This window comes from Perna viridis, chromosome 11, assembly GCF_037379345.1.
Source record: "Perna viridis isolate PV_CMFRI_1.1 ecotype Kerala chromosome 11, ASM3737934v1, whole genome shotgun sequence".
Lineage (NCBI taxonomy): Eukaryota > Metazoa > Mollusca > Bivalvia > Mytilida > Mytilidae > Perna > Perna viridis.
This window is the reverse complement of record NC_142455.1, coordinates 21,560,698-21,574,475: the sequence shown is the minus strand read 5'-3', so window position 1 is coordinate 21,574,475 and position 13,778 is coordinate 21,560,698. Positions and strand designations below refer to the sequence as shown.

The 13,778-nt window shown below is 32.3% G+C and overlaps 1 protein-coding gene across 1 annotated transcript; it reads right to left on the bottom strand.

Annotated features, from left to right (window-relative positions):
- Positions 1-2,981: 2,981 nt before the first annotated feature.
- LOC148603338 (uncharacterized) lies at positions 2,982-12,654 on the bottom strand. Its single transcript, XM_088553255.1, has 2 exons — positions 12,216-12,654; positions 2,982-3,926 (listed from the first exon to the last, which is right to left on the bottom strand). The coding sequence occupies exons 1-2, from the start codon at positions 12,550-12,552 to the stop codon at positions 3,523-3,525; spliced, it is 741 nt and encodes a 246-aa protein (XP_088409381.1). The 5' UTR covers positions 12,553-12,654; the 3' UTR covers positions 2,982-3,522.
- Positions 12,655-13,778: the final 1,124 nt, after the last annotated feature.

The window sequence follows — 13,778 nt, the reverse complement described above, 5'->3', positions numbered from 1 at the left end:
CTATTTTCAAGTAATTATTCATTTTTTTTAATATTTAAAAGAGTAACCAAGGGAACCAAGGTTATAGCGGTAATGAAAAGAATGTAATCCAGGGACAAAGACCAGACATGAAAAACAGACATACACAATAAAGAACATAAAGTAACTAAAATCATACATACAAAGTAACAAAAGTAAATGAGCAACTCGGACTCCACTAAAACTGGGAGCATGGATTAGGTGCACCGGTAGGGTAAGCGTCCTCTGCTTTTCTAAAAACACCCGCCGAGCTCAAAACGAGAATCAAAACGAATTAAATCTTCATCAGTATAAGTATAACTTGTTGCCGTGTAGATTGTAAAACATTATTAGTAGATATAATTGTGAAAATGACAAGGACTTTCTTCTGTCCGATCAAAACATGATTATGATTCTTGTTGAAAAAGTCAATGTTTCACAATTTAAATTTGAATTGTTTTTTTTTTTTTTTTTGTATTTAAATATGTGATATATGGTTTAATTTGGCTAAGAAAATAGCGATTGATTTATCTAGAATTTAAGATACTGAGCGTAGGTACAAATTCTTTTACTAAAATATATTCTCTTTCAGGATTTACACAAATTGCAAAGATGCAATTTTGTTTATTTTTGCTTAGAATGCAAGCAATTAAACTAGAAAGGTATTGCTTAGTCATCCACGTTCCATCGATAATTTGTTTATTTTGCAGCTTTAACCGTAGGTCAACTAGTTTTTTGCATACTGTCCATGTTTTATCATTGACATTCAATCATGCCTAATATGCTTCAATTTAAATAACACGAGTAGTTACTTATTTCATAGTTTGTTAAGACCATGAAATGAAAGTTCCATGACAAATCTAAACGGTTCCTGATTTTTGTTTCAGAATTGTGTCAAATTAAGTATATATTTGGCACTGCCAGTGCAAACGGGAATGCACGGAGTTACGGACATACTCGAAACAGCACTAATTCCATTTCAACATTAAAGTAAACTGGCATTAAAGACAGTGTCTTATTTCCTTTTTTATATAAACCAGTTTTCTATATAGTCAGAGTTGTCTTCTTTTGTCCATATGACAAACTGGAATATTTCCGATTTCCGTTCGTACATTACGCAAAAGTACAGGTAGATTACTTCATTTGCGTTAAGTATACCAAACATAATATCCATACCATGTTTTAAAGCATAGCTACACATGATTATTGTTCGTAAAGTACATCAATGGTTAAATATAAGTAAATTAAGAATTACGGCCTGCGTTTTTCACTATTATATAAAATAATTGTGTGACTCACATACTGGAAATTTAGCGCCCGAATGTTACATAACTTTCAAATCTGAAATCTCAAAATTTGAGTTTTACAGTATTGGTGAATAAGCCTGTAATTAAAACTTGAAAATCCTGTTGTAAGAATTTATTACTAAGCAAATCGCAACAAGTCATCAAATGTCGATATTGTTAAAAATATCAGCCTGTAATTAAAACTTGAAAATCCTGTTGCAAGAAATTATAACTAAGCAAATCGCAACAAGTCATCAAATGTCGATATATTTAAAAATGTTAATGTAAGCGATTTTTTTTCATAGGAATATATTTTTGTAATTCGTAAAAAAATGTAAGTTCTGTTCTCACTTTCTTGATACTGTATATACTATTTTATAACGTAACGTTAGTTCTTTCGACATTCAGATTTGTATGTTTGAAAAACTTCATGTTCATTTCCCTTTAAAATCAACCCATTCAAAACAAACAAAGAACGAACCACTCAAGAAAAGTGTCTATTTTATACACAATCTATATAATGTTTATATCGAAAGTGCTACAACCGAATGAACAAAACTACGATTAGTTATGTAGTGCGTACCTGTTTCACAATTAGAAACAAAAGAAAATTCGGGGTATTTTTGACAAGTTTGAATCACTTCCTGTCTGATTTTTATTAAGGCTATACTGGATAATTTCGACTTTCGAACAATCAAGTCACTTAAATCTCATATTCTAACGACTTGATATTGTATTGACCAATAATCCGGGAATATAATTCTGCAACAGAGTGATTTGTAAATGGGAGTTTGAATAACATTAAAGAAAATCATTAATGAATGAATTGATTGAGCATGGTGGAGACTTCCTATCCATGTACATTAGCAACAATGCTTATATGATATTGAAGTCAACTGCAACAAAATGATTACGGATTTAAAAATATCCAATCATATTAAGACATTAGAAGTTTTGGTATGAAGTAAAAGTATTTTAGGGAGTGTCATTTTGGTTTAGCAGCATCAGAACCAAATAAAAGTAAAAAAAGAAACACCAATCCCATGTAAAAGAAATACTTGATTCTAGAATCATACAACAAATAAATTTTAATACTTGATTGAGAGTTTAAATAAAAAAGCAGTTTAAGTTTAAATAATTTATCAATACTTGTAGCCCTTTCCAATATTGTTTTCATTTTGTTCAGTTTTCTTCCTTGCCTACTTTTGGTGTGAAATGTCAGGCAATGTTTTTTTGTTTTTTTTGTTTTTTGTTTTGTTTTGCAAAACCATCAATTCTAAAATAAACTGAACGTACAAGCAACACTCATGAAAATGAAAATATTGCTTTAATAGTGCTTACAGTAGTGGTATATTTTGTTCTGATTTAATGTAATATCACTTTAGTTCATAGTAACAAACCCCTTTTCGGGAAGTCAATCGATAGCATTTTGACCTGAAGTTATCGTTTTTTGCATAACAATTACTTGTGGATAAGGATGTATACACAGATTACAAATGTTATCAAATTTTAATCATGTAATGAACCCACTGTCGACTTAGTAGAAATTTGTTTTTCAAAGTGATATTAATTAGAAAAAAAGTAAAAGGAGCACACACTTGTCAACACATGACTGAAACCTACCAAAGATGCTACAAAAGTGTGTGGGTCATCTGAAATTTCCAAAATGTGTTCATATTGAGAGTTATGCATATAAGGTTTTGTTTTCTTTCTTTTTTAAATAACTTTAATTTCGCGTGACATGTACCATGCATATATTAAGAAAAGTTTTGTATGCCTGATACATTTTATTTTGATTATGAAAATGTTTTTGCTTTTTTTATTTCTCATCACAATTCCATTTAGAAATCATTGGTTTAATTCTAATAATGCTTTTGTCCAGGTTTGGTACAAAAATAGAAGGCAAGTGATGATTTACACTTGAAAATACCATGACGGGGTTTTAAGAAATACACAGTGCATTTGACCCGCGGTCACCATAATTTTCTTCATTGCTTCTATTGTCTTATGATGTTCTACGAAATAAACATCGGTGAGAACACAATAAATTATGTCATTGTTTCTATTGTCTGCCGATGGTCTTAGACATAAAAGGTATTTAAAATATTGACCAGTTGTCACCATAAATACCTGCATTGCTTCTAAAGTCTGAAGATGTTCTAAAAAATAAACAACGGTGATTACATTGACCTTAAGTCATCAGAAAATCTCCTTATTGTTTTTATTGTCTGAGGATATTCTAACAAATATGCAGTGCTGAGAACATTGACCAGTGACCACCATAAACCTCTTCATTGTTTCTATCATCGTGTCTTATTGACAATGAATCTCCTGCTTGAAGTCTCATAAAAGCATTTACAGATCCTTGGGACCAATCAGTTCCAAATACGCCAACATCAGACTCGTTGTTTTTCCACAAATGACAATGTAGATGAGTTGCTTCTGTTGCCATCAACGAACTTGAAACAAAATAAAGTCCGTCTTGTTGTACCGTAAAAACTCCAGTGTGTGGATTGTATATGTTTCCTTCATTCAGCCATACTTTGTCAAATTTGATTATAGTATTTGGTCCAAGCGTTGTTTTTGAAGTAAGGGAGGCTGTAAAGGCTTGACAACTATGCTTAGGCTTTCGACTGGAAGTATCTGGAAAATTAAAATGTCAATGTAACTACAAATACTTTGAAAGTACTACTGTTCGTTGGATACCAATTTTCGTGGTTTTCGTGGGAAGGCCAATCCACGAACTTAGGTTCCCATTGATTTTCATTAATGTGTATACTGAATACCTCAAAACCACGAATTCAAGAATCCACGAAATTGTGTTTCTTCCCTTATCGACGAAAATTGGTATCCACGAATTAAAGTATTTCCACAGTAATCTAATTAGACGTTCATGTTGGGGTTTAATATTTTTTAATGTTTTGTCATCATCAACAAAATCATTATAGGATGCTGATTTAATGTATTAGGCTATTTTATCATATTTATGTACACACGTTGTTCATATCATTATCAACCGGTTTAAATTTTATCGTCTTGAAATGTTTATCTGATATTATATTTTATGTCTTCATTTCATGCTTTACTTAAGCGTTATAGAGATGACACGTGTATGTGAAAACAATTTAAAAAAAATATAACATGTGAATACTAACTGATAAATTAAATATTTTTTTATATTTGGAGAAATATGTTTGGTCTATTATTTGCCATTTTCAATTACCAAAACATTTTTTTAACAATGTCTTACATTATGACACAAGTTAGACAGCCATTCTTCAATTACATACCAAATACATTGTATTATGTATGTGACGCCAAGTGTAGGTGTTCAGGTGATTGCCCGGTCAAGTTGCTTTAGCAGGACCCCTTCATTACCTATACATACATACATATTCTGGAAATTTACCAGAACTGACGCAGATGAAATTATTTACTGAAGTTCTCAGTACAACCAAATCAAGTTCAAGTTCTTTATTTACTCAGACAAACATGTGTAAGGAGAGGAATATATTATATAACATATTGACAAAGTAATGGTGGATACGGTTGACATATGGTACAAAAGTGGTTTATGCATTTTACATATAAATAAAGATAGCTTTTTAAGCACATTTATGTAATAAAAATATAATAACCCTTTCATTTTTACAATATTCTGATATCTAGTACAGGAATGAATCAACTTCTTAAAGAAAGAATACCTGGAAATTCCAATTTGATAAATAATGGTACTCTATACCTGAACTGTTATTGCAAAAATGACAGAGTCTTTCTTCCTTTGGCACATCTTCCATCTGCCAGTTTCAATAGGAAACATGATATTACAGCAACTTAATTATTTAATAAATTTTCTCTCAAATGGAGGTAACTTTAATAAATAATTTTCAATCTCAAATTATTTTGAAAACAATGTAGAATTCTCCTTTTGGATAGTTATCGATATAATAATGCCACTTTTGAGTACAAGCATCTGTTAAGCTCTGTTTGACAAAATATTCCATTTGTGTACAATGTAAAGAGTATTGCTTGTTCCAAATATAGCTTAACCCTGTGCTTTTTACTATATTTTGACATGATTTAACCATTTGAACTCTATAATCCTAGTAGTGTTCAAAGTAAGCATAATTTAATACATCAAGTTTTTTATCATTCGAGATATGCTTATTCTAGAAATTTGCCATCCTTACTTTTATGTTTAGTTTTTTTTTCCCAAATATCATAAAAATAAGAAGTTGCAGTTATAATTAGTAATTCTAGAATCATTTTAAAAAATTGAAAGTGAACTTTTTCAACAATAGATGATTTTTTTCAATTCCCATATTTTACACCCAATTCATCTACCCCGCACTTGACTTTTTATATATGATTTTAGTTACTTCATGTTCTTTGTTGTGTATGACTGTTTTACATGTCTGGTCTTTTGTCCTTGAATTACATTCTTTTGATTACCGCTATAACCTTAGTTCCCTTAATTATTTTTTTTCCAAAATCAACCTTAAAATGATTTTTGACATTTCCTTAATGGAAAATTATGGTCAAAAGTTTGAAAATTGAATTGATTGAAACTCCTTGTCTATTTGGTTTTGAAAATCATGAAATTTTAAGGTATATTATAGAAGACTGTTGGGCAAAGAATACTAAACTGAGACCCGATAACTACAGTTCCAGTGAAAAGTGAGATTTTTAATAAGTGAGTTTTAATTATCCTAGAAGCTTTCAAACAACAATAATATATCACATTTTATACTAAACTGAGCAAATTTAAATGAAAAAGTAATCCAAGGCCTCGTTTTCTACTTTATGGCATATTGTTAAAAAAAATGGGAAATTACCAATGTTTTTATAGATGAAATGATAATTGCAATTGTTATTATTGACACTCTTCTCAACACAACTATATTAGAAATAAATGGGGTGACTTAAATTGCTGAATTATAAACAGTTTTAATTTTTTGACATTTTTTTTAAATACTCTAAGTAGAAACTTGGAAATCGTGGAATTGCACTTGTTACACATGACATATAAGAACTGAAATGTGTGTTTGCTTTTTTCACATTTATTCTACTTAAACTGCTCAAAAAGTTGTGTACTACAGCCATTTTTTTTATTAAAAGTGAAAATTCACAATAAAACATCTTTTTTATCTCATAAATGACCATTTCTAATGGTACTTCCAATCAAATTCTAGTGCGGCTTATAAGAAAATTGGTGGTAATGACTTATAAAAATGAAATTTCTGCAATAGTGTGTGAAAGAGTAATCACGGGAACCGAGGTTATAGCGGTAATCAAAAGAATGCAATCCAGGGACAAAGACCAGACATGGAAATGAGACATCCACAACAAAGAACATAGAGTAACTAAAATCATATCTTGACCTACACTTAGAAATCGATGGTAAAGGAAAACTATTGACTAAACTGTACGACAAACGTGATAAATTTTCATCCAGAATTGTCAACTTTCCTTTCATCTGTGGCAACCTCCCTTGAGCACCTGTGTATGGAGTGTTCATATCACAACTCATACGTTATGCCAGAGCTTGCCGAAACTACGCAAACGTTTTGTATCGCGCTAGAACTCTAATAAATAGGCTTCTGGAACAGAGTTATGTTGCTACAAGATTGAAGTCATCACTACAGAAGTTTTATGATCGTCATCATGAACTCGTGGACGGTTATGGTGTATCCATCTGTACCATGAAAACTGATTTCTTCAACGGTTCATAGTTTTCTATTCCTCATTTGTCTACCCCGGACTTGACATTTATGAGCAACTCGGCGGGTGTTTCTAGAAAAGTAGAGGACGCTTACCCTACCGGTGCACCTGGTCCATGCTCCCAGTTTTTAGTGGAGTCCGAGTTGCTCATTTGCTTTTGTTACTTTGTATGTATGATTTTAGTTACTTTATGTTCTTTGTTGTGTATGTCTATTTTCCATGTCTGGTCTTTGTCCCTGGATTACATACTTTTGATTACCGCTATAACCTTGATTTCCTTGAATACTATTTCAATGACTTTAATGATCAGTGTCTGACTTTTCTTTTATGACGTTGACAATGTTAAACTAAAATTCATCAAATCTTTCATTTTTTGTCTTTTTATATGCCTTACTTGCTTTCTGCATAGCAGCTCTATTACTTTGGTTTTTCACTTGATGATACTTTCTCTTACATCTATGAAAAGTTTGTTTTTGCTCCTCTTAACATTCCCCATTAAACCATAATTTGCTTTCGGATTTGCAGTTCAGCTGCTTTTGCTTAGGTTTTATCATTCCAAAAAATTCAGAAAAAGCATGTTTGAAAATATTGCTTCAATTTTTAACTATCTCATTGACACCCTCTTGGGTCAAATTTTAATACGTAATCACATACCATCCAGTCTACTCCCTATATCATCTATCTCATGGTTTCTATCGGTAGAAAGATATTCTATAAAATTATTCTTCTTCTTAAACTAAATTCCTACCCACTATGCATATCTGAATATAAGGGATTAAACTCTGTAACAATGAACTTATTGCCAGAAAAAAAATAGACCAGAAGACACTATCAGATAATCGACTAAACTTTGTCCAATACAAGTTATTTGCCCTTGATTTCTGTCATCACTTATCCTAGAATAGGCAATATACAGATTATTGGAATTTCATAACTCAAAATAATCTTCTATCATAATTATTTGGTTTACATTTGTGTCTATCTACAGGAACATAATTATCTAACAGAACTTGATAATCAAAGTAGAATCTGTACATGAATATTGATTTTTTTAAAATTTCATCAGGTATTCAAACATCTGGTAAAACAGCAGTTTTAGCATTCAAATCACCAACAATGGCATAATTCATGCCATTTTCAAAAAAAATTCAAAAGTACATTTTCAATCCCTGAGAAGGCGTCTACTGAAGAATATACTAAACCTTCGGGTGGAAAATACGCGCATTCTAGTAATAGATCATTATCAAGGGTTCTAGATGATTGATTAAACAATGAAAACAAAGCAAACAATGATTATACCTCCATACATTTTTCCCTATGTTTTGCTACATAACTATAACCATATGGCAAATTTAAAATGTCAAATTTGTCAGTGTAACGAAGTGGGACACCACTTCATGGTTCATACAACTGTTTTAATTTGAATCAATGACTGAGATCTGTCAATAGGGCGTCAAATCACAAACTAAATAAAAATATACATTTATTTGCACCACAACCACAAGACAAATAATCAAAAGGAAAAATAAAACACATGCACGTTAATTCTCAACACACACTACACTCACACACCATGACAACAGTACACAACAAAAACACACCATGCAGACTAAATAAATACACTTAATTAAAATATAAGAATTTAAATAAATAGATATTAAGTCTATGTCTGGTCTATATCACAGTCAATATCAATGTTCAACATATCACAGTTCTGTTTAGCTCATCAGAACAGTATTACGTTGAATTAAGTGTATTATCAAATTCATTACTACAAACGGACTAGTATATTTAACAATAATAGACTTGTTAATATTATGACAAATTGTAATTTATATTCACTCCTCATTTCAACCAAAGGTTTTATCAAACTGAAGCTGTAATCAACTTTATGTAAATATATCTCCCAAATTATAGCTGTGCATCATTGTTGGAAACAAAGGCCAACAACTCTAATCATAGTCCCCTGGGAAAGGACCAGAAAAGGACTATTTGAGAACAGAAACTATCTACATAACGAAAACCGCCAATAATACAAATTTGACAACCGTTCGCGCCATATTTACAAAACTGACAAACCGAAAACCAACAATATTTCCAAGCGAAATTCTCAAATATAAAAATGGGGGAAATAATATTTTACCTGGGAGTTCATATCACCGTGATGAGCATGACACCCACTGAATATATCATATATCAATATCATTCCTGATGTGGAAATGTGCATCTCTGGCAATAATTCCTCCAAACTTCCAAACTAAATATTCAAACATCTGCCTTCAACAACTGTCCAGGTGCAAACTGATCAGGTTCACCACCTGACTACTTGGCAGATCTAATAATATCTAGTTGAGCAGGTTGATCAATGACCTTCACACTCTATAAAAATAGATCTTGACATTCAACTATCCAAAGAAGGATAATTTGTTACAGTCAGTTTTTGTTCCTTACAAATGCATGAATCATTTGATTCAACAAGTCCTATCAACTCAGGTAATATAAAGAGTAATCAGGGCAACCAAGATTCTAGCGGAAATTAAAAGAATGTTATCCCGTGACAAAAACCAGACGTGGAAAACAGACAAATACAACAAAGAACATAAAGTAACTAGAATAATAAATTCACAGTTACAAAAGTAAATAAGCAACTCGGACTCCACTAAAAACTGGGTTCATGGACTAGGGGCAACGGTAGGGTAAGTGTGTTATAACCTTGGATTTTATTTTACAAACATTTATGCAAATAAACCGTATTTTAGAAATTGACAACTCTTTGCGTCTCCCTGTAAAGTTTTGATATTTGGATTCTCTTGTTGGCTTGTCCTAATCATGGTTGCTATGCTAGTGTTCAGGTGGTGGCTCCGGTGTATGGTTGTCTCGTGGTCATCTTGATTATCAGGAGGAATTCGAAAAATTGGTACATAATTGTTCGGGTTTCGGGATGGCAGATGTCACATTTGCCCATTTAAATAAAGTTGTCATAGTTTATGAATGCTCGATTCTGCTTCTGGATATTGCTCGTAAACACCAAAAAACCGTCTCGTTTAGGACACCCGTTTTGACAACATTGTGAACGCGTACTCTGTCTTATCTTCTGTCAAACTTTGCCACTATAGTACGCGGCTCCCCATCTCACGGTTTTTTTCGAGCCTGCGTGATACATTCAATTATATATTTTTCTCGCCTTTCAGGACCTCTTTGATCAATGTTTTGACTATATGGTCGGTATTTTCATCAGGAGTCTCTTGAATATCGGTAAATAATAAATTGTCTTTCATTGTAAAAATAAAAAAAAAACTCTTCTTGTAGTTTGCAATTTTATTCTTGTAGATAGGAAGTGTGCCTTTCTTCTCTCTGTACCTGATTTTCAAGAAATTTACATCTGTTTTTACCCTTTCTACTCGATTTTGTACATGTTGCATTTCACTACGTAACTGCGCAAGTTCATTTTGGAAGCCATTTTACTGTGTTTCTTATACACACATATCTACAATCACATGATACTATATCATCAAGAAAATCAAGTATAGATATTTTATTGATTATATATTTGAAATAATTCTACAGGCCAGATCCTACTACTTGAGGACTCGGATAGACCGATGCGGTTACAAGTGGCTGTTGAAAAAGGGGTAGGGGATGTGTAAAGCCTGTTTTTGGTGTCGTATTAGGTGCCAACGGGTGAGAAGGTGTTGCAAGATTGAATGGCATTGGTGGTCCATTTGATTTGATGAGGCTATTAATTCACTTGGACTAAACGTTTGTGTTAGGAAAAATTCGTTGTTGACATTATTGATCCGGGCGGTGTGCTTGATTGCACCGTATTTGTACCTATTGATATTTACGTTCTTTTCCCATATAGGACGGGTAAATAACAGTTGGTAATTTAAGTCAGTTCCACATTTGAATCTATATCTTCACTTCCCATGTATCCAAAAAAGTGTATCTATCGAATATCATCTCATTTTCTGGAGGGAAAGTTTGTCAACCTCTATCTGCCACTAACTCATAATTCCACTCAAATAACACTAAAACTTATCTCTCTTTTCTATATTGCACTTACTAACCAGTACTGGATTTGTATTACGATTTCGATATTCATTTTATTTTAGAATTTATACATTATTTTATTAACTGATGACTTAAAATACAATGTAAATTGCCCCTTTAATACAACAGGAGGTTTTAGCAACCATAATTTATACAGGGCAATTGCCCTGTATTAATTTAATACAGGGCACTTGCCCTGTATTAATTCTGGCCCTGTATAAAAGTTAAACTTGTCCGCCATTTTGTTTGAAACAGACTGTTATTTTAAGTCATCAGTTAATAAAGGGATCATAAAATGGTTATTTCCATATTAATCCTGTATTATGTCCAAGTACAGTCGACTGTACTTGGACATAATACAGGATTAATATGAAAATAAACATTTAATAACCTTATAATATTATATTACATTTTTGTTTGATCCTTCTATGTATTTGGTTGTTATTCTGCTGATACTCGTTCAGACACGCGTGAAGCATATTAAAAATTACAGTGTAATATACTGGTATTGTTGTATGAGTAACTACAGAGGACAAAATGTTCCGGAGGTTATTCACCAGCTCAGTGTTAAGAATGGTTTGGCCTGATTTTTACCGAAATGTGCTGTACAAAAAATCTCAAAAACACTTAAACATTTAGATATCATTTCTTATTGCACTTGGTAGACGTTTTTAGTGATTAGTCTGGTTTATTTGTTGTTTCAGTATTTAGTGTAAACAGTTCATCTTGGGATTTCAATTTACCTATATAATGTTGCAAATGTGGAGTTATGCCTTGAAAACTAGTGCACAGCATATACCAAGGGTAATACGTTAAAATGTAAGCTTTTCTAGATAATTTTAAGTTTCTGATTAATTGTTTCATTAATCATTAATGCAGTAGTTTACTCATTATATTGTAGTAAGTTGTTCTGATTGCCACAAAAAAAAAAAAAAAAAAAAAGGTACCGGATTTTTTTTTTGTTCCCATTTTTCTCTCCTTTACAGACCTATGTCCTATCCAATTGTTAATACACAATATTATCTAACGCGATTTCTCATTAGCTTTATCTGTACTAATTTAACAGTGTGACAAATTGTTTCATAATTGTAAAAGACTACGGTGTATTTGGGAATGTATTATTGATTTCTATTTTCATAAAAAAGAAAAGGATAAAGTTACCTTCTGAATGTTTCTGAATCGCTTCAATAGTAGTATTCCATGTCATGACTGTGTTCTCTATTCCTGCGAACAGCTCTTTGAATTTGTTTTCCACTAAGTTGCCAATTTCTTTTTCGATTCCGGCTTTTACTTTTTTATTTATCAACGTCTCTAACTGCATATTAAACTTTGTCATATCCAATGTTGCTTGAAGTGGTGCATTAAGCTTGTTTAAAAGTGGAATTTCAAATGATTCCTGACACTGAGTTTCCCTACAGTTTTCACTTTTAACACTCACAAGACGATACGCTAGTACACACACTACAAGACAAATAGGAATTTTGTTTTTTAAACCCATTTAATTCTGTCAGCGAAACGACCTTCCACTCACATATATGCAATTTAAAATTATCAAAATTTTGTATATCAAAACTCTATGTACTTTGCACTATCGCTTAATTTTAGTTGAGGTTATTTCAATGCAACTTTTATCTATATTTATATAAAGAAACGATATATATTTGTAAGACAAAGTGCTAATATTATCGTAAAAACTGTTTCGTGGTTCAGCATTATTATCTATTCACAAAGGGAACAAAAATAGTGATACACATTAAGATGCATATCCTCGGCAATACAAAATATTTATGTTAAAAAGTTGGAGATACCTATAAATCACTTTGAAGAATGCAATCTTTATTAGCACTTCAATCGCTCAATAATACGCAAAATATTCGATAAAAACTAGTGTTTATAAATATTTCTTCCATGTGGAAGGTATCATTTTCACGATTGATATTAAGTGTTACCCCATGTAATATTCATTGTACAGGAAAGGCTACATATCATATATATATATATATACATACATGGGTCTGAAAAATTCCCAACGATGTTAGATCTGTCAAATTTGTGAAGCAAATTTTTGGTCGTCCCCTCTGCGTGACTCGAACTCGTACCGCTGTGACATCTATAGCAACACCGCCAGCACTAAGTCCAGCGCCCTAGACCACTCGGCCAGCTAGGCTATATCAAATATAGCTTTCGCTGGCCGGGTCTTTCCTCCTCGTAGGATTAATCTAGGGCTGTAACTTAGTACACGATGTATGGTAGTACCGGACAGTTTATCTATGTGTTATTATGTGGGATATAGGATCAAATTAATGATGTATGTGACAACAAATCAATATTATTCGTCTCAGAATGTGACGACTCTATTCGCTACATTGCTCCATCGGATCAAATTGATACAAGGAAGATAACGTAAACGTATAAATGGGTCTGAAAAATTCCCAACGATGTTAGATCTGTCAAATTTGTGAAGCAAATTTTTGGTCGTCCCCTCTGCGGGACTCGAACTCCTACCGCTGTGACATCTATAGCAACACCACCTGCACTAAGTCCAGCGCCCTAGACCACTCGGCCAGCTAGGCTATATCAAAATATAGCTTTCACTGGCCTGGTCATTCCTCCTCGTAGGATTAATCTAGGGCTGTAACTTAGTACACGATGTATGGTAGTACCGGACAGTTTATCTATGTGTTATTATGTAGGATAGAGGATCAAATTAATGATTCATTTCAC